This window comes from Leptonychotes weddellii, chromosome 10, assembly GCF_054177405.1.
Source record: "Leptonychotes weddellii isolate Sample4059 chromosome 10, ASM5417740v2, whole genome shotgun sequence".
NCBI classification, from domain to species: Eukaryota; Metazoa; Chordata; class Mammalia; order Carnivora; family Phocidae; genus Leptonychotes; species Leptonychotes weddellii.
Window position 1 is genome coordinate 1,007,756 of NC_138378.1, and position 18,055 is coordinate 1,025,810.

Consider the following 18,055-nt stretch of genomic DNA (forward strand, 5'->3'; position numbering starts at 1 on the left):
GAATTGGGGGATGGTGGTGGTTTCCCCCTAGCCCCCACTGCCCTGATCACAGGGCTGTGAGCACTGGGAACAGTGAGAGTGCAAGGACAGGAAGAGTCAAGGGTAACCAATTTTTAAGATGGATCTTTGGAGGTGGGCTCCAGCTCTGTCACCCTGAGCCAGCCTGCGCTGGGCGGCCGAGTGGGCAGCGTCCACGCAGCAGGTGGCTGCGGAAGGGGTGGGAGCTCCCCACAAAGGTGTCCGGAGCATGCAGGCTCTGCCAGGCCCCCTCGCTCGTGGGGGGGCTTCACGTGTCCACATGAAGGACACAGCCAGCACGGAGAGCAGTGTGCGTGCTGGGACCCAATGATAAGGAGTGGACTCCTGGGCGCACTGCACTTCCCCGCGTCCCTCCCCCGGCCTCAGTCCCCCAACCTCGCAGCACCCTGGCCAACCTTCCCAAGGCTTCTCGCTGCCCTTAGAACCAAACCTGTCATATCCCCACAGCACAGGGCCCCCCGTCCCCACCCTCCAGCCAGAGGGCCGATTCCCACCTTCCCCAGCCTGCAGAGCCAGCCCCTTGAGGATGGAGCCGACCTGCCGGATCTCCCCTGTGCCCCCTCCCCCATGTGCACAGGAACGAAGGGAGGGACCAATCCCTCGTTTGAACAGAATTAATAACTCAATGGTAGAGGAGCAACGAACTGTGTAGGATTTCACTGGAAACCAGAAAGATGAACTTTATGATAATAAATGATTTAATGTAATATAGGTTCTACATGTGGAATTCCTGAAGGTTCTGGAACAGTTCTTTTCAAAGTGCTGGTGAGTTCACTATTTGAGTCTTGAAAACACTGCTGTTCAACATCTGTTTCACACTAAAATTACGCCTGGACGCCCAGAGATTAAGGACTTGCTGGGGTCCATGAGTCTGGAGCCACACGAGGACCAGCACTGCCCCCTCCCCCTGGGTCTGTGTGCTTCTGCTGCCCGCCCCCCACCCCACCCCCCGGGGCCCCTGCCGCCCAGCCAGGAGTTCTCGAGGTCCTCAGGCTTGCTTCCCTTTCAAAGGCCAGTTGGGAGAACGCCAGCTGTGACGCCTCGGTCTGCAGCAGAGGAGACCCGGCCTGCAGGGGTCTGTGGCCGCACGGCAGGGGGAGAAGGCCCGGGCAGGCAGTGCTCCGACACCTGAGTCCAGCAGTCCCTGTAGCCTTGCCTCCTCGTCCCCCGGCTCCAGTGGGAGGCAGAGTCCCACGGCACACAGCGTGGTGCGACCACCTGCCTGTGCCGCGTCCACAGCCGGGCAGGGGGCCTGCAGTGTGACCTGCTTCAGAGTGCAGCCAGGTGGGAAGGTACGTGCCCCCACCTCTCACTCCTTCTGCCAATGATTTTGGTTGGAGCTGAGTATGGAGGAGTCAGACAGACGTTCTTCTGCGCCATGGTCAGAACAGACCCATCCACCTGGCCTTCCAGCTGGGAGACTTCCCTACGTGCAGAGGAATCTCAGCCCTACCACATGCTCCCTGCAACGAGAAAGACCTCTGCCCCGCAGGTGCAGCGATAGGACGGCCAGCTCACCCAGACCATCCCCCCAGCCCCCAAGGACCTCAGGCCGCTGGAGCCGGGGCCTGGTGTCCTGCAGAGGCAGAGCAGCTCAGCCACAGACACCAAAGGCCCATCAAACCCTGTCTTCACATCCATGGAAGTCAGTCACGATGAGGACGGGAAAAGCGCCTCGATGGCATCTTGGAATTAAGGCACAACATCCAAGACAGGCAGGCCTCACGCACCAGGGACTGTGGTCCCAGCCAAACACCTCAGATGGTGTTGAGTACAAAGCCACAGGCCAAGTGCTCTGCGTGGGGACATCCCCACGAACTGCCACACTGCCTCCTGCAAGGAGGGATGCGCTGGCGTGAAGAAGGGCTTAGACGCCGTCGCCGCCTGGGGAAGAGTGCCGGGGGGCTTCCTCCCCCTCTCCAGTGTCCACAAACCCGTGGGGGCTACAGCCCATGATGCCGCGGCTCCAGCACGAGGCACCCTCACTTCTGCACTCACTAGAAGGCACTGGGAAGCTGTCACTCCAAGTCTCCGTCACGTGTCCCACAACTGCCCTTCACACGAGCCACTAACGGCCCCGGCTGGCCGGGGCACAAGCCCTACAGGGAGAAGGGCCCGGCACGCACCGCGGCAGCCCCTCTACTTTCAAAGTCTGGACATATTCATGAGTATTAAAAAAAAATAACTTTTCAGGTTAAAATCATGCAGCAGGTGACCCCAATCTATTTCCTTCACCAAACTGAAAGTTCAGGACCACAGCTCTAGAGAACAGACGACAGATCTCAGAGGTGCACACGGGACACCGGATGGCGCTGGTCAGAGGGAACAGAACGGCAGCAGAGCATAAAGATGCGTGAGACTAAGTTTCCTTCCGCCGGTTCTCACAGGTGGGCTTCCAACGGAACATGTATCGTATTGAATTCTTTATTCTTATTAGAATATCTTTACGGGGAAAAGTACAAAAGACCTTCCAGATAACCCCTCTGAGAAAAACACAGAAGTTGTACTATGAAATTAAGAACAGGCAGCAAAAGCAACCTACTCTGCATTTTTCAGAAGACGCTGTGGCGGGCACACACCCTCAGGAACAAAGCGGACTCGGAACCAGGGGTGCAGAGGCTCATACGAAAGTCATATGACCAATGCGGACAATACAATTTACTCTTAAATCCGAAAAAGCAACACATTTCTGAAACAGAAACATACCCGCTGTAAAAATGAAGCACGTGGTGTCAGAATAACCTATCAAAATGCTGCACCATAGGGCTTCTGAGGCCGCGCAGCCTGGCCCCCATGTCCTACTGTGCACGGCTCAGCGCCTCCGGCGGCTGGCAGGCAAGCCGGCCTGATGGTTTCGGTCTGGCCTTCTGCTCCTGCTGGGACTCCACGCTAACTCCCAGAAGCGGGTCCTGCCCCATTACCCCAAAGACACCATTGCCTTTAGCACAAAATGTACACAGTTCTTTCTGAAACCCCCGGCTCCTCCCCTCCCCCAAAGTAACACTGTCCAAGGAAACAGACCTCACCCTGCCTGACAAAGACTGCCCTCGGGAGAGGCATCCTGACTGCAGGGAAGAGCCACCTCCTTGACCCCGAGGACTCACACATGGGGTCTTCAGTCCATCCCAAAGACCAGTCCCAAAACACATCTGCCTTTTCTAGAGCCTGGAAACCTTAATTCACATGGCAAAATATATTAGCTCTTGTTGGATTTGCAATAATCCCTATGCCGCGTAAAGATTCCAAACTAGGGGTTATTCCTCACACAACTTCATGATATCAGGAACATAGAGTACCAGAATATTCTCAAATTTTATTTATTTCAAGGCACTTTCCACAAGAAAACGTAAAAAGAATAAACTATGTAAAACATTACATTTTAATAAACACAATGGCAAGATCCAAAGGAAACGAAGAAAAATCAAATTATACTTCAAAATGGCTTAATTTAGTTTGCCGGCTGAAGACACAGAGACTGCAAAAAGGTGGCAAACAGGGAAGTCCACAAAGCCACTCCTGCTGAAGGAGGTCCCCAGACAGGGACAGCGCAGGAGGCGTGAACCCGAACCCGGGCCGCAGACAGAGGCGAGGACAACAGGAGCACAGCTGAGGGTCCCCATCACACCACACGTGGCCTCCACTGGCGGCAGCACCCGCCTGTGACGTCACTCACGGCCTCAACAGGTGGGCGCGCACCAGCACTCTGTCCTACAGCCGCTCACTCACATTTCCTGCGCGTGACAAACCCCGTCCGGGCCCTGATGGCTCATGGGTGGCTCCGCGTACAGAACTTCCCGTCACTATGCATCTCACACCCTCTAATGTGAAAAACGTGTCAAGGGTGATTATATATTAATTATGCACGTAAATGATCTTATATACACGACTAATAAAAGCTGACTAGAAACATGCTGAATTCTCTGGTGCTTTTCAAACACGTAGGTTTACCCACACCTCTCTGCTGGTATTTCTCTTCCAGCTTCTGCTGTGTGACGATTAATTACCTGAAGATTAAAACCTTCTGCTCTTAATACCCTCAAGCCTCAGAGGAAATGGCCCCAAAGAAAGGTCACATTTGGAGAGGACTGCTGAGCTGGTCAGAGCGGAAACACGTCCGCTCCTGGGCGTCGAGCAGAAGACCCGCCCCCCCCTTCATCCTCACAAAACCACAAGGGCAGCAGAAGGGCAGTCAGAGGCCAGGACAGCCCCAGAGCCTGCACCACCTTGCCTGTGCATCGGTGACCACCCAGGGCAGCCGACCCTGCCCGAGGTTCCTGCCCACTGGAGAAAACCGCTACTCCCAGAGTGCAGGTGGAAAGCAGACGGGGAGTGAGAGAAGAGCTGACATGACAGCCCTTCACGATGCTGCCCAGGTCTGCAGGCAGATGGGGGACGGGGCCCAGCAAGCAGACGCCCACCACCTGACCTACGGGCACGGCCACAAGCCTGCCCGACCTTGCCTGACGCAGGAACACGCTCCCTGCGACTCGGCTGCCATTGGCATCTACCTCCACGAAGCCCCAGGTGCCAGACCCCGTCCCGGCACCAGGATCCACCCAGGGAGGACAGAGTCCCAGCCACCGCAGCAGCTGGGAGCTCCCACCAGAGGACGTGCGCGCTCCCGGGCACCGTCACCACCACAAGACTTGGCTCTGTAACCGTCGCCCTACAGAACCTGAGCCCAGTGGCCCCTGCCGTGAGTCCACACACACGTGTTCGCACTCCAAGTCACAGGGGCACCTGCGTCCCAGCGCGTGCACAGTGGCGGGACTTGAGAAAGTGCTGAATGAGGACGCCTGGGAACTCACAACCAGCACGAGACAGCGAGCACACACCGACCTGTGGTGCCAGCCTCCTGAGGCAAGCACGCGCTCCCAGCCAGGGACCCTGCGGCCCAGGGACAGCCGGCAGCACGGCGCTCCCTCCCCCGCCGCGTCTGCTCCCAAGCACGGGGGCCACACCAGGCCGAGGGGCCCTCCGGCCGCAGGGATGAGCTGATGCACCGCCACCACCACCAGGACATAAGCCCCGAAAGCAACAGGTTTGTCTGAGATGATTAAAACTTTTTAGAGGCCATTTTGGTCATTCTTGAGATCAAAGAGAAACCTTTATTTTCAACAAAACTGCCTAGAAGAGAAGGTTCACTGATCCACTATGAAAGAGTCTCTCACCACAACCAGCACCAAAATATATATTTAAAAAATTAAAAAACACACAGCCCCACCCCTCACGCACACTTCTCCCCAAAAGCCACACAACCCAGACCAAAAGGGAAAACAAATCAAACTCAATGCCCTCACACAAAAGAAATCTTTCAATTAGGATTTACAAATTTATATAGTCTTTCCTATGAAAAAACAAAAACAAAAAACCAAGGGGTAAGAAAAAACTTCTGCACAAAGGCCTGACAAGTCTTAGGAGATCTGAGAAAACGTATGTTCTGCCTACGAGCTAACAGAAAGCAAAATAACGATCAGTGCTTTTTGTAGATTTGAGTGGGAGACCTCAGTTTAACAATATTCCCTCATAACCGAGCACTCCGTGGTGGCTGCGATCCTGCAGGAGCCCCACAGCAGGAGCGCGGCCCATCCACGCCTTCAGGGCACACCCCGAGCAGAGTCTGCATCACACTTCCAAAGAGACAGGTCATTCACTGCAAGTTTTCCAGCGCTCAAAAGGGCCATTTTTCCCTTTAAAAAAGATGCCAGGTCAAAAAAAAAAGGTAGGAGGGGGGAGAGTTCTCTACTGCAGTAAAAATCTCTCAGTCCCAGACAGCTGCTCCGAGGAGTCCGAGCCGGGGAAGCACGGGGCCACGGGCACAGACTCTACTTGGGCTCCTCGATCACACCTTTGCTGAGGTCTGTCATTTTGGGATATTTTACTTTCTTCTGGTCCAGCTCATTCTGAGCCCAAAGGAGGAGTTTCAGTAATTTTGCCAGCTTGGGTGTTGACTCACGATTTTCATAATCTAGTACAGCTTGGTTAACCTCACTCCACACCTAGAAAATAAATATATCCAATAAAAACCACCACACATGCAAAGCACCAGCGAGAGTCTGTTATCACCTGCTTTTCATACCTCTTGGAAGCCATTTTTACATGATGAACTCATTATTTACTTAAACGAACATGAAGCCCGTCACCAGGAGGCACACCAGCAGATGTTAAACACACGTTCCTCGCCCAGAAGGAGCGCATGGTCCAGTCAGCAACGATCCCATCTGGCCTGGAGAGCCGTAAAATGCCACAAGCCAGGCTCGGGGTGGTGGGGGGAGGGTGGGGTACTGGACGGGAAGAGAGAGAAGACCGGGGCGGGAGTGACCCGTGTTCCACCGGACCCAGCCTCAAGGGACACCTGCAGCAGGCCTGCAGAGTGGCAGCCCCTCTGGCAGGAAAGGGCGCTGCCTCTGGGGGAGTCACGGGCCGTCTCGGGGACTGCAGCACACAAGTACCAGCAAGGACGTGAAGAGGTTCACACGCAAACAAGGGATTTAAAATAAAAATGTTTAGGACACCTATTTCCAAGAGTCTCCAAACAAAGAGAAATATTAAGATACAGAAGAAGCTGACAAAGAGGTCTGAAAATCGTAAAATAAGTCACAACGCTCCGTTCCTGGCTTCACACAGTGAAAGATCCCACATCAGGGAAGAATAAATGCTGTTGTGACCGAGCGTCACTCGCCCAGACATGGCCACGCTGTGGTTCCTGAGCCCCACCCTGTCCGGGGAAGGAGGACCCCTCGGTGGTCTTACCTTCTGCCTCTGCATCATATGAAGCAGGTCTCCAAAAGGCGACTCCTCGGGGTTATCAAAGGCCAGCAGGGCCAGAGTGCGCTCCATCTCCGTCAGGCACTCCCTGCTCTCCTCGCCTTGCTCCGCCAGCTGGGTCTGCGCGAACTCCAGCGCCGCCTCGGTCTCACGCTGGCGGATCAGCTCTATGAGGTGCTGTTGCTGGTCACCGGCAAAGGCAGACAGGCTCACACACCCATGCCCGGGCACGCAACGCCCGGCAGCGCAACACTACTTTCTAGTCAAAGGACAGCTTAAAGAACAACTTCCTAGCATCCCTGAATTATTAAAATAGCATTTTTTAAAACTTTGAGAGACAGAAAACACACAAGCGGGGGAGCAGCAGAGGGAGAGGAAGAGAGAAGCAAGCAGAGCCCAACCTCACAACCCTGAGATCATGACCTGAGCCGAAATCAAGGTCGGCTGCCTAAGCAACTGAGCCACCCAGGTGCCCCTAAATTAGCATTTTTAAAGCAAGAACAGCTTCTGAAATACTAAAGACAACAGCTAAATGAAAGCCGTTCCCCATGCCAACTAAAACGATACTCTATTAATGCAAGTTAGCCTTGTGATTTCTGAAATCACCACATGTAACCTTATGGAGTATCCACAAACCAGATACCTCTCAACGGAAACTCACTTGCAGATGGAAGTAAAGGTACCGGTTTGTGTCCAGGAGCTCTGGATGGAGACTGTTGATCAATGCAATAGCCTCCTGGATCTGGCCTTTCAGGATCATCTCACGGATTTTGATCCGCTCGTCCAGTGTTTCTAGATCCACGCTAGGTTCAATCCCAGATTCCATTCGAAACTTCTCTGCTGCTTCCTTAAAGCCCTCTGTAAATGACAACCATCTTCAGTGCTCGGAAAGCAAGCGAGATGTTAATGCAAAGCATTTTTATCCCTAGAAAGCCCATTCACCTCAAATAAATAACCTTCAACGTGACCCGCACTTTCTTAGGGATTTGGTATTAACATCTGTGACTTACTACTACGCCCCATACAGAAAATGAAGAGAATGTGTTTCACTCCTTCCCATCCCATCCAAAAACGCTCTCACCTACCAGCCAGGGGTGAAAATGCCACGAAGCCCAGTGCATTATGGGCTCCTTAAAGAGGGCTGCGGTGCCAGGCCCAGATGCAAGGAAGCTGCAGGCATGCTCCAGGTGCGTCTGGACACACTGGCTATGGCTTCACGGCCTGCAGGGACCTGGCCACTCCTGCCTCTTCGTGAGCCCACAGTTCTCCTCGACATCCAAGTTGCGTGTGTGCGTCCCCGCCCCCCACCCCCTACCCCTGCTATAGGCAGACACTTTCTCATCGCCTTTCAAAGGTTGACTAATTTGGTGAAGGGGAGTACTGTGAACAATGGGAAGGAGACTCATACCTGTTTGAAACAACTGGATTTTCTGATCACGTACAGAATTACCCTTTTCCTTCCCGATATCAGGAAGAACTGTCAGTTACAGACCCCGTTTGTTTGCTTCTGTATGCTTCTGCCCTTCCCCCTTTCTCTTTTGAGTTAGGTGCACCTTCTACAAACAGTCCTGTATAATTTACCAGACTGGCCAGAAGAGATCAGTTACTCGGGACTTTCAACGTACTTTAGAACATTCTTAATTACCTTGATTAACTGTAAAAACGTCAAAGATCAAGGGACAGGTTTTTGCCTTAAAAAGGCTCAGACACCTGTAATACCAATCTCATCTCCAGAAGACCTTATCTTTACTCTGGTAATCCACAAAGTTATTAAATTAGCATGGTGTTTTCTACAATGCCCAAACACAACTTCACTTTCCCAAGGAACTCCGATGGTAAAGTGCTGATTGTGTGTACAAAAAGGCAGAGTTGCGTCCCACAGGCAGCATCCTCATTGTGAGCCCTTACCTGTGACCAGGTAGTTCATAATGAGGCGGTTCATGTCCGCCCGCTGGACATGCAAGTTATTAAGTTTCTCCATCCACTCATCTTTCGTGATTTCATCAGGTTTTTCTGCATAACTCATTCTGACTTATTTCTACAAGAAAAAAATATTTTAAAGATTAGTGAAGATCACAGGAATGAAAGGTACGGGATAGGAAATACATTCAGTGGCACTGCAATAGGGCTGGATGGTGACAGAGGGCGGCTACACCTGTGAGCACAGCACAAGCCAGACAGCTGTCAAATCCCAACATTATACGTGAGAAACTAACCTAATACTGGGTCTCAACTACACTTCAGTTAAAAAAAAAGAAAGAATTTTTAAGAATTCTATGACAACTGTGATCGTTTCAGAGATAAACACAGTGACACGGTATGAAGTAACAGAGAATGGGAAGATTTAAATCTGGAGAACAGCAAGTGCAAAGGACCTGACACCCAAAGGCGGCTTAGGGACCAGAAAGGCGGCTGGGATGTTAGGAGACAGGATGTGTGCAAGGAAGAGCCGAGAGCCTCCGAACTGCCAGGTCAAGAGGTGGGGCGTATCATACAGGCTGAGGGAGGATTTTAGGTCAATTCTCTTCTAGGCACAAAGGGCAGCTGCGAGGGGCAGGAGCTGAGGAAGCGTGCACTCTGACACAGTGCCCGTGAGAAGGCCGCTGCCAGACACTCACCAGACCGACCAACACTAAGGAGTCTGACGACACCGAGTGTCGACAAAGCCAGAGCGTTCCCTTGCGTTCTCTGACATTGCTGTCAGAGCAGACTGGAACTGCAAACATATCCACGCAGCTGGCACATGCTGCTTGCAGCCCAGCAACCCTACGAGACAGACCCTCACCACTCACCACTCACCACTCACCACTGAGCACCAGACACGCATGGGCCCACTCACAGAGACACTGCTCAAAATGGCAAAAACGTGGGAACCCCCCACCCAGATGTTCATTCAAGAGCAGCACGGACAGACTGTGGTTCACAGAACCACAGTCCCAGGCCCAAAACCCTTGGGCAGGTAATTCTGCAGACTGTATAAAGCCTATAGGGCACAACTTACCTACATCACACGACATCCTCCCTGCAGTCTGGGGCAGCACCCCACGTTAAATATTACTTCTTTGGGGAAAAGTCTGAGTACCCGCACTGAGTGAAATAGAAGTTATCAAAAGCTTTCACCAAGTCAGATTTTTGCCATCAAATAATTAAAACACACACACACACACACACATAAACTTTTGGTTTTCAGAGCTATTTGGACTTCAGAATTGCTGAGAAAGGATTCTGATCATGTAGTCACATAAGAGAATTTACTAAAACAGTTAAAATATGAGCACAGCCACACGGATGACTCTTAACAAACCAGCTGGATGAAGTGAGTTGCAGCAGAGGCCCAAGTGTGGCAGAATTTTGTAAAGAACAAAAACAGTAATAAACACGAACGTGCAGTGTTTTGTTGTTTTAAGACCTGATCCTCAGGAGGTGGTTACCATGGCAAGGCAGGGCGGACAGGTGCAGGCCCCGGGAGCACCAGCTGGGCTCTTAAGACGGGTGGTGAGCCCACCACTACCTACTACCTACTACTTCCTATTCTTCCTAAGTAACCTGTAGGTTGGGGATACTACTTCATGCCAGCAAAGTGCATGCTAAATTGCTTCGCTAAATTAAAAACTTCAACAGTGGAAGTGGGCTGAGCGAGTGCTGAGCAGGAAAGCCAGCAAGGAGCCACCCAATAAGAGCAGTGCCAAGAAAGTCAGAGACACAGCAGGTGAAGGTTCTGTGGACGCCAGTCAGTGGCTTTGCTGCTAGACTGAACGTAGAGGGATTTAAAAAAAAAAAAAAAAGAAATCAGGAGCCCTTGAGGCCGGCTGAAGCTTTCAAGCTTGATACCTTGGAGGAGAGGGCCCCAGAGGAAGAGGAAGGCTCGAACAGGTTTGAGGAGTAGGGCAAGTCTGGGCTGACTCTCAGACACGCAGCTGGAGAAGTCAAGCAGGCACCTGGATCATAGGTCCCCAGCTCAGCGCTAGAAACGTTAATTAGGGAGACACCCGCCAAACAAGGATATCGAAGGCCAGGAGTTGGGCAAAGATCGCCCAGGAAGACAGCGTGGGAAGGAAAACAAGGGCACACGACAAAGCCCTCGCGTGCTCAGAGGTAGCCGACACTTAGGAGCAAGAGAGGAAGGCAGCAGGCGAGACGGACCGAGATGTTACTCCTCCCACAGGTGCCCGTGTCTTGTAGCTCCCGGCCAGTGCAGACCTCACTCAGACCACACTCCTGCTCCCAGACAGCTCAAGGTAACCTAAGGCAGACAAGGCGCCTCTCCCTCGGTGTCCCCGAAGCAACCCACCATCCCACCAGGACCACTGCCGGCGAGAGCGACTTTGGAAAGCAACGACCCGCTCCACTTCGCGCAGGAAGAACTCAGCAGTTAAACATTCAACAAACGTAAGCAAGCCTCCCAAGTCTGAAGACGAGCAACACTTGCTTTCCCAGCAGCGTGTACGTCCTCACCAGCTCAGCGTCTGCTCTGACGCGGTTGTCATAAAAATCGTTCTCTCCACAGGAGCACAAGTACGGTGTTTCACGGAATTAGCAATATTCTGTGGGCGACCACTCCCGAACGTCCGAGCCTTCCCCTGAAACGCTCTCCCTTTAAGAATAAACACCGAATTACAGCGCCCGGGCGCTGTGCGCTCAGGAGTCTACCCCGGCCAGGAGAAAGGGGCAGTTGACGTGCGAACCCAGAAGGCCCCGGTGTGCCACCTGCTCAGACCTCGGGCCCCGGCCGACCCCCAGCGCCGGGCCCCTCCCGGCCCCCTCCCCGCGCCCCTCCCCGGGCTCCTCCCCGGCCTCCTCCGGGCCCCCGCCCAGCTCCACCCCGGCCAGCCGCGCTCCCGCGGGGAAGCTCAGCCCGGCCGCCTGGCTCCGCCGCGGCCATCTTACCGTGCGGATCCCGCCTCCCGCGCTGCGCGGTCTCCGCGGCCGCTCGGGGGGGCCGGGCCGAGCCCGGAGGGAGGCGAGGCGCGGGGGACGGGAGGCGGAGGCGGGAGCCGCGGCGGAGGCGGGGGCGGGGGCGGGGAACGGGAGGGCAGACGCACCGACGGCCGCCCCTTCAGCCACCTCCCGCGAGATCGCGAGAGCGCAGGCTCACGAGCCGGCAGCCAATCAAGCGCTCCCTCGAGGGGGCGGGGCGCGGCGGCCGCCCGGAAGCGCGGGACTCCAGCTTCCGTCCTTGCGCAGAAGTCCGCTCGCGGCGCCCTCGCTCTACGGGTTGGCGCGAGAGTCAAAAGGCGTCGGCCGACCCTGGGCAAGATGGCCGCCGTCGAGGTGTCGTTGTGGGGGAACTTCGCGGCGCGATGGCGGCATCTAGACTGAGTCGGAGGCGAAGGTCCCAGCTTCCTTTCCGTCGTTTGTGTGAGCTCGGAGGGCAGGGGCGGGGGGGGCCGGTGCTGCGCGCCGCTCCGAGGCGGGGGGCGTCCCGCCCCACCGGGCGCCTGCCTTCGCGCGGGCCTGGCAGGAGGCGGCCGAGCGCGCCCCGGCGGGAGCTCTCCGTGCCGTCGGTTGAGGCGGGCTGCGGGGGTCGCCCGCCCGTGGCGGCGTGCTCGGCGCCTGATGAGTCAACAGAAACGGGCCTGCCCTCGGGGAGCCGGCCGCCCGGGGCCCGGTGGTCCGCCGGCCGCGCCAGGGCGGGCCGGGGCTGCGGGCGCGCGTGCGACGGCTGCCGGGCGTCCGCAGGGGCAGGAGTGCAGCGGGGCGCCGGCTCGCAGTTCCGGGGTGCGGGAGCGAGGCGTCGGGAAGGAAGTCCGACTCGTCCTGAACGAGAAGTCGGGGTTCGGTGGTGCCGTGGGGTTGCTCCCACGTGAGCCGAGGAGCGCGAGCGTGGGTCGGCCTTGCCGCGGGGAGCAGTGCGGTCTGGCGGTTAGGTCTGACGGCCGTGGCTGGTCGCGGCTCTTCCCAGGCGAGAGCTGAGCCTGCGGGCCCAAAGTTCCGACCCAAATCTAAGACGCGCGGGTGCTGCGTGTCCATCATTACCCGCTTCGCAACGACTTAAGCTTATGTACCTCTCAGCTGTCGGCTCTGCGTGTGCGGAGGAGTGCCGATGTTTCAAGTCCTTCCACAGGCACGCAAGGAAAAGCTCGAAGGGCGATGCCCTGCGGACATAGAATATTCCGGCCCCAGAAAGCTTCGGCCGTGCCTTCTCCGTGGATCACGGGTGCGCGGCCAGCCGGTGCCTGAGGCGTGCAGAGTCCAGCTCCTCCTTTCTGGGTGGACACGGGCTGCTTTTATTGTCTGCAGCCCTCCGCAGAACAGCGCGGCCACCGTCTCTGCTTCTGCGGCTGCCCCTCCCGGGGAGCCCGGGGAGCCCACAGCGCGCGGGGCGACCTCGCCTTGTGCCTGTGCTCTTCACACTCCTTGGAGGCTCCCCGATGGCGGCGCGAAGTGAGCACAACCAGAAAGCCTCCCCACTCCAGCGGCTCTCCCCGGCCTCTCCCGCTGGGCTGCGTCCCCGGGCCAACTGCTCAGAACGGGGAGGCTTGCCCTAAGCAAAGCCGAATGGAGTGTCTCTTGTAGCCTACACGATCCCTTTAGATCTCTTTAGCACGGCATTTTTGTCACTGAGGCCTGATTCACCACAAATGTGTGAGCCTCACAAAAGCTGAGACCTCCATTATATGGGAGGAGTTCCGCCGGTATTTGTTGAGCATGGAAAGGAGTAAATGAGGAGTGATGGTAAGGACCTTAACTGCAAGCAGTTTCAGCAGAAGTGGACGAAGGGAGACCTAAGGAGAGACTGTTAGCCGTCCTCGGTGACTGAGCTCATGGACTGAATGGCACTCAGATGTGTAGCCGGGTTGCCCAGGTTGATGGTGGTGACACCAACCGAGGAAGAGCCGTCCTGACGAGCAGGGGGCTGGCAGGGGAGGAGAGATGGGGAATCGGTGGTGCCTGTGGGGACACGGCAAGAGCTCAAGGGAGTGACGAGGGCTGCAGGTGAAGCTTTGACAGTGACACCATGTGACATTTGATAAACATATTTAGAGAAAGACCGTAGAGAGGAGGAGAAGTCCAGAATCCAGAAGGACAGCAACAAATGGCTATTATCCAGAGAAGTTGTCCATTAAGTCAGCAAAGAAGCTTGAACGGGGACCAGGGGTCTTAGCAGGCTCTGCGGAAGCCACGGGGTGGGGGGTTTTAGAGGACGCAGATGAGCAGCGTCAAGTGCAGCAGGGCCGCCCCATAGTCTACTTGACAGGTGTTGGTGACAGACAAGGAGCTCAGGGACACGGCAGGAATGGACAATGTTAGAGGGCAGTGAGTTGAGAGGTGAATAGGGTGAGGGGGACACAGATGTGTGTTTAACACTTTGAGAAGCAGTGGATGTAGCGAGCAAGCAGCAGGTGAAGTCGATCCCGTTAGACACTAAAGCAACAGGATTTGGTGGCTGAGGGGGAGGGAGAATCCAGGCTTCTGGCTGGTGTGTTTGGGTTTACAGGGTGGGACCAGCGCTGAATAGGGACACCAGGGAAGGGCCTGATTGGGGGAGAGGCTCCGAAGTCAAGAGCTCATTTTGCACACGTTAGGTTTTGAGGTGCATTTGAGGCATCAAGTGAGTGGATGGACTCAGATCTGGGCAGAGGTAAAGGGAAGCACAGCCAGGAATGCATGAGCTCCGGAGTAGAGAGTGTACAGAAGGAAGGTAGAGGCCAGCCTGGGCCAGAGCCCTGAACGCCCCATGCCACTGGGAGTCTGGGGGTGTGGGGGAGCACGAAGGACGAGGGCTACTTTGGTCACCGCCTGGGGGCAGTGACCAGGTTGGTAGGAAAGAGGTGGGTCTGTGGAAAGGGAGCTGTGGGGTGGCCAGAGCCTCCACTGTTCTCCAAGCCCTGGTGAAGAGTTTCGTCTTAAAAGATTAGCAGTGCACAGAGAAGTGTAAAAAGTTTGCTAGTCTTAAAAGAGCGTTAAAGTGTTTTTAAAAGGGGAAAAGTATTTGGGGAATAAAACACACAGTGCTCCCTTTACTCAAATCCTCGACTGCTCAATAACCAGGCCATGGGCCGTGTTTAACAGAACAACAGCATTTCAACAGTTGCTTTTATCTTATTCTCAAACCCAAAAGCATAAAATCAAGCCCCTATGCACTGGAGGCCCCGCTTTCGAAGAGATTTGGCTAAAACAAACGTAATTCTTGAGGATGATGTGTAAACTGATCAGTCATTCCCACATGAGGCGGTCGACACAAAGGCCAACTGCCATAGCTTTAACTTTTCACGGCGTGCTCTGCTTCTTGGTGAAGGTGTTGGGAGAGTCAGGAAGAATTTCATGATTGTTTGGTTCTGCTGCACACATTCAGGTGCCATGTGTCTTAGCTGAATTCTGAGACCCAGGAAAGCAGGTGTTGTTGTTTTTTAAGATTTTATTTATTTATTTGACAGAGAGAGACACAGTGAGAGAGGGAACACAAGCAGGGGGAGTGGGAGAGGGAGAAGGAGGCTCCCCACCAAGCAGGGAGCCTGATGCGGGGCTCCATCCAGGACCCCGCGATCATGACCTGAGCCGAAGGCAGACGCTTAACGACTGAGCCACCCAGGCGCCCCTGGGAAAGCAGGTTTAATGGTGGTGGTTGTTTTTTTTTTTTTTTTAAGATTTTTATTTATTTGACAGAGAGACACAGAGCAGGGACACAAGCAGGGGGAGTGAGAGAGGGAGAAGCAGGCTCCCCGCGGAGCAGGGAGCCCAACCTGGGGCTCAATCCCAGGACCCCGCGATCATGACCTGAGCCGAAGGCAGATGCTCAACGACTGAGCCACCCAGGCGCCACTTTAATGGGGTTTTGATGTGGCCTCCACCCCTCCCTCCTCTCCTGATTGTATTTCTCTTTTGAGACTGTACCATCGAATCAGAAAGCACTGGGTCTAAGTTTCTTCGCTTTGGGAAAAGCAAAGAGTAGGTATTTCCTGATCCTGTAACTCCTGCTGAGATAATATAATCTGTGCAGCATGGTGTTTCCTGAAACAGGTGGGGCGTGGGGGCCACACGTCCTACCACCACACACCAGCAGTGCCCAGGCCGCCGGCCTGAGGGGCAGTTACTTATTTTGCCCAGTCAAGGCACTGTTTGTGCACCATTTCATACGGAACTTGACTATACCCTTCAGACCTAGCTGGGCAAGAAGTTGATCTACACGTGTTGGCTTAAGATTTAGCCTTTCTTTTTCAATTAAAATGAAAGCGTGTAGATGGCATGCACACACAGGTGCAGAAACATACATACTACTTACTGTGCGTGGTTCTGGCTGTATATGCTCTGAGGATGCCCCCCCCCACACACACAAGTCCAGCCATGTGATCATGATCAGGCGTCTGATTGGGTGGTAGAAATGCTGAATGAAGAGATTTTTCCAATTGATATCCACATTTTCTTTTTCTTTTTTTTTTAAACACCCGTATAAAATTTTGGTTTTTTGTTTTTTGACTTTAAAATTCTTACATTCTTCAAATGCCTGCTTTCTGTTGGAACGAGAGGAACTTTTTTTTTTTTTAAAGATTTTATTTATTTGACACAGAGAGAGAGAGCACAAGGAGGGGGAACAGCAGAGCAAGAGGGAGAAAAGAGCCTCCCCGCTGAGCAGGAAGCCCCATGTGGGGCTCGATCCCAGGACCCTGGGATCATGACCTGAGCCGAAGGCAGCCACTTAACCGACTGAGCCACCCAGGCGCCCCCGAAAGGAGAGGAACTTTTGTATGTCTGACAGACTCCCAAGATTTTTCATTTCTCTGTACATCCATAAAAGGCAGCATCCTGACCTTCCACCTCCGTAGACAGATTTGGGAGATGTTACTTCTCCTTGAATCTCTTACATTTTAGCAGCAGTTGGTTCGATTTGGAACTCAAAAATAGTTGTGGTGTTGGAGGGGTAATTTATGTGTATTGATGTTGTCTAAGTTCAGAATAAAACTCTGGGTGTGCTATTGATAGCTTAGTCTGTTACTCTTGTTGGCATTTCCTTAAATGCTCTTGCTCACCTTCAGCACTTTGGTTCCACAGGCCAGTTGAGAGGAGGAATTAATTTATACAGTATTTCTGTTCTGCACAAATCCAGAAAGCCACCGTTAGACCTGAGTTTAAGTGGTCTCTTTCACTTTTTAAGTACTTTGATTTTGGAAACAAATCTCTTCAATTTTAGCCTGTACACCTGTAGGCAAAGCCCTGCTCCTGAGGGCGCCCCAGGCCAGGGGTGATTGTAACAGACCGGCACCCTGAGACTTGCTGGTGGTGAAGACCACCCTCTCTCACCTTAGGGAGGCCCCCTTCTCCTCTGTTACACACTGTGTGTGATGATTAGCCTATAAGCCTATGTAGGCACAGCTGCTTTACTCTTAAACTGCATTTCTGTCGAAATCTGTGACAGGCACTGCCTTGTCTGGCTTTTTTTAGTGGATGGATTCCTCTAGAGACTTAGGAGATGAAAGCAACCAGAAAGGAAATACAGTTCTCATGCTTCACACTGATTAAAACACTGATTTTTTCTGAAGTCAACTTTATTTTTCACTGAACTCACAGTGCAATGCGTCAGAGTAACAGGCACCATTCTGAAAGATAGGAGTAATGAGCGTTGTTGTATATGAACACACAACACTACTCTTGTTAAGGTAACAGAGCTAGGGCTTTATCATAGCGGAGGAGATAAAGCACTTGCACTTGGTTTTCTGTCTGAAGACTTCTGGACAAGGGCAGAAGGACTGAGGAGAGCACTGTGCATCAACGCCTGGTCTCGTATACAGTTCTTTGTGCCTTGATTTAGATATTGTCCCAAGTCCCTGTCCTCGTACCCTTCATCCCTACAAGCACCCACCTGACGCTGCACCCTGGAGTTCCAGTCTCACCTTGCAGAGACATTGCTGCTGGTTTTGCTTCCTTTAAAATCCCCAGCAGGGTTCCCGCATTCCAGCTTCTGATCAGGGAGGCCTCCTATAATCTTCCCCCTTCCTCCAGCAGATGAGCCCCATTTTACAGACAGCTGGCCCAAGGTCACACTCCTTGTTCCAGCTCTAAACTCCCCGCTCCCCGTATCTGGGGACAAACTTGAAGACACAGTCATGATGGAGGAGTGGAGACCCCCATCCCTGTCAGATTCCAGGAGGGTGGTCCTAACGGAATCACACCAGCAGAAACGAACTGCGTTGTATATTCCCTGGGAGAAAACCGACAGGCTCTGCCAGACACTAGCAGGTCTTGAGAGCTCTAGAGGTGCTCGTTAGAGAGCACAGCGGCCCGCGCGCCCCTGGTTCTCGCGCACGGCAGC

The 18,055-nt window shown here is 53.9% G+C and overlaps 2 protein-coding genes across 5 annotated transcripts in view; one reads left to right on the forward strand and one right to left on the reverse strand.

Annotated features, from left to right (window-relative positions):
• Positions 1-719: 719 nt before the first annotated feature.
• Positions 720-11,872, reverse strand: GID8 (GID complex subunit 8 homolog). Of its 3 annotated transcripts, XM_081832453.1 has the most exons (6): positions 11,695-11,872; positions 11,263-11,401; positions 8,716-8,845; positions 7,469-7,665; positions 6,793-6,990; positions 720-6,038 (listed from the first exon to the last, which is right to left on the reverse strand). In XM_081832453.1, exons 3-6 carry the CDS (start codon positions 8,831-8,833, stop codon positions 5,865-5,867), a joined length of 687 nt encoding a protein of 228 aa, XP_081688579.1. In that variant the 5' UTR covers positions 8,834-8,845; positions 11,263-11,401; positions 11,695-11,872; the 3' UTR covers positions 720-5,864. The 3 variants fall into 3 exon arrangements, with proteins under 3 accessions (XP_081688579.1, XP_081688577.1, XP_081688578.1); XM_081832451.1 differs by lacking the exon at positions 11,263-11,401 and having other exon boundaries at positions 11,695-11,871; XM_081832452.1 differs by lacking the exons at positions 11,263-11,401; positions 11,695-11,872 and having other exon boundaries at positions 8,716-10,949.
• Positions 11,873-11,991: 119 nt separating this feature from the next.
• DIDO1 (death inducer-obliterator 1) overlaps positions 11,992-18,055 on the forward strand; it is a 51,515-nt gene continuing 45,451 nt past the window's right edge. The window contains exon 1 of one of the 2 annotated variants that reach the window (XM_081832448.1): positions 11,992-12,139. The gene's annotated coding sequence lies outside the window, so the exon portion shown is untranslated. Of the gene's footprint in view, positions 12,166-18,055 lie in introns of both variants that reach the window. The other variant, XM_081832447.1, reaches the window with a different exon arrangement.

Excerpts from the sequence above, each read along its gene's own strand:
- GID8 (XM_081832453.1), bottom strand. The coding sequence starts at position 8,833 with ATGAGTTATGCAGAAAAACCTGATGAAATCACGAAAGATGAGTGGATG. Across the intron at positions 6,991-7,468 it reads ACCTTTACTTCCATCTGCAA|CAACAGCACCTCATAGAGCT; the intron begins GTGAGTTTCCGT and ends GCCGGTGACCAG. Across the intron at positions 6,039-6,792 it reads ATATGATGCAGAGGCAGAAG|GTGTGGAGTGAGGTTAACCA; the intron begins GTAAGACCACCG and ends TTTATTTTCTAG.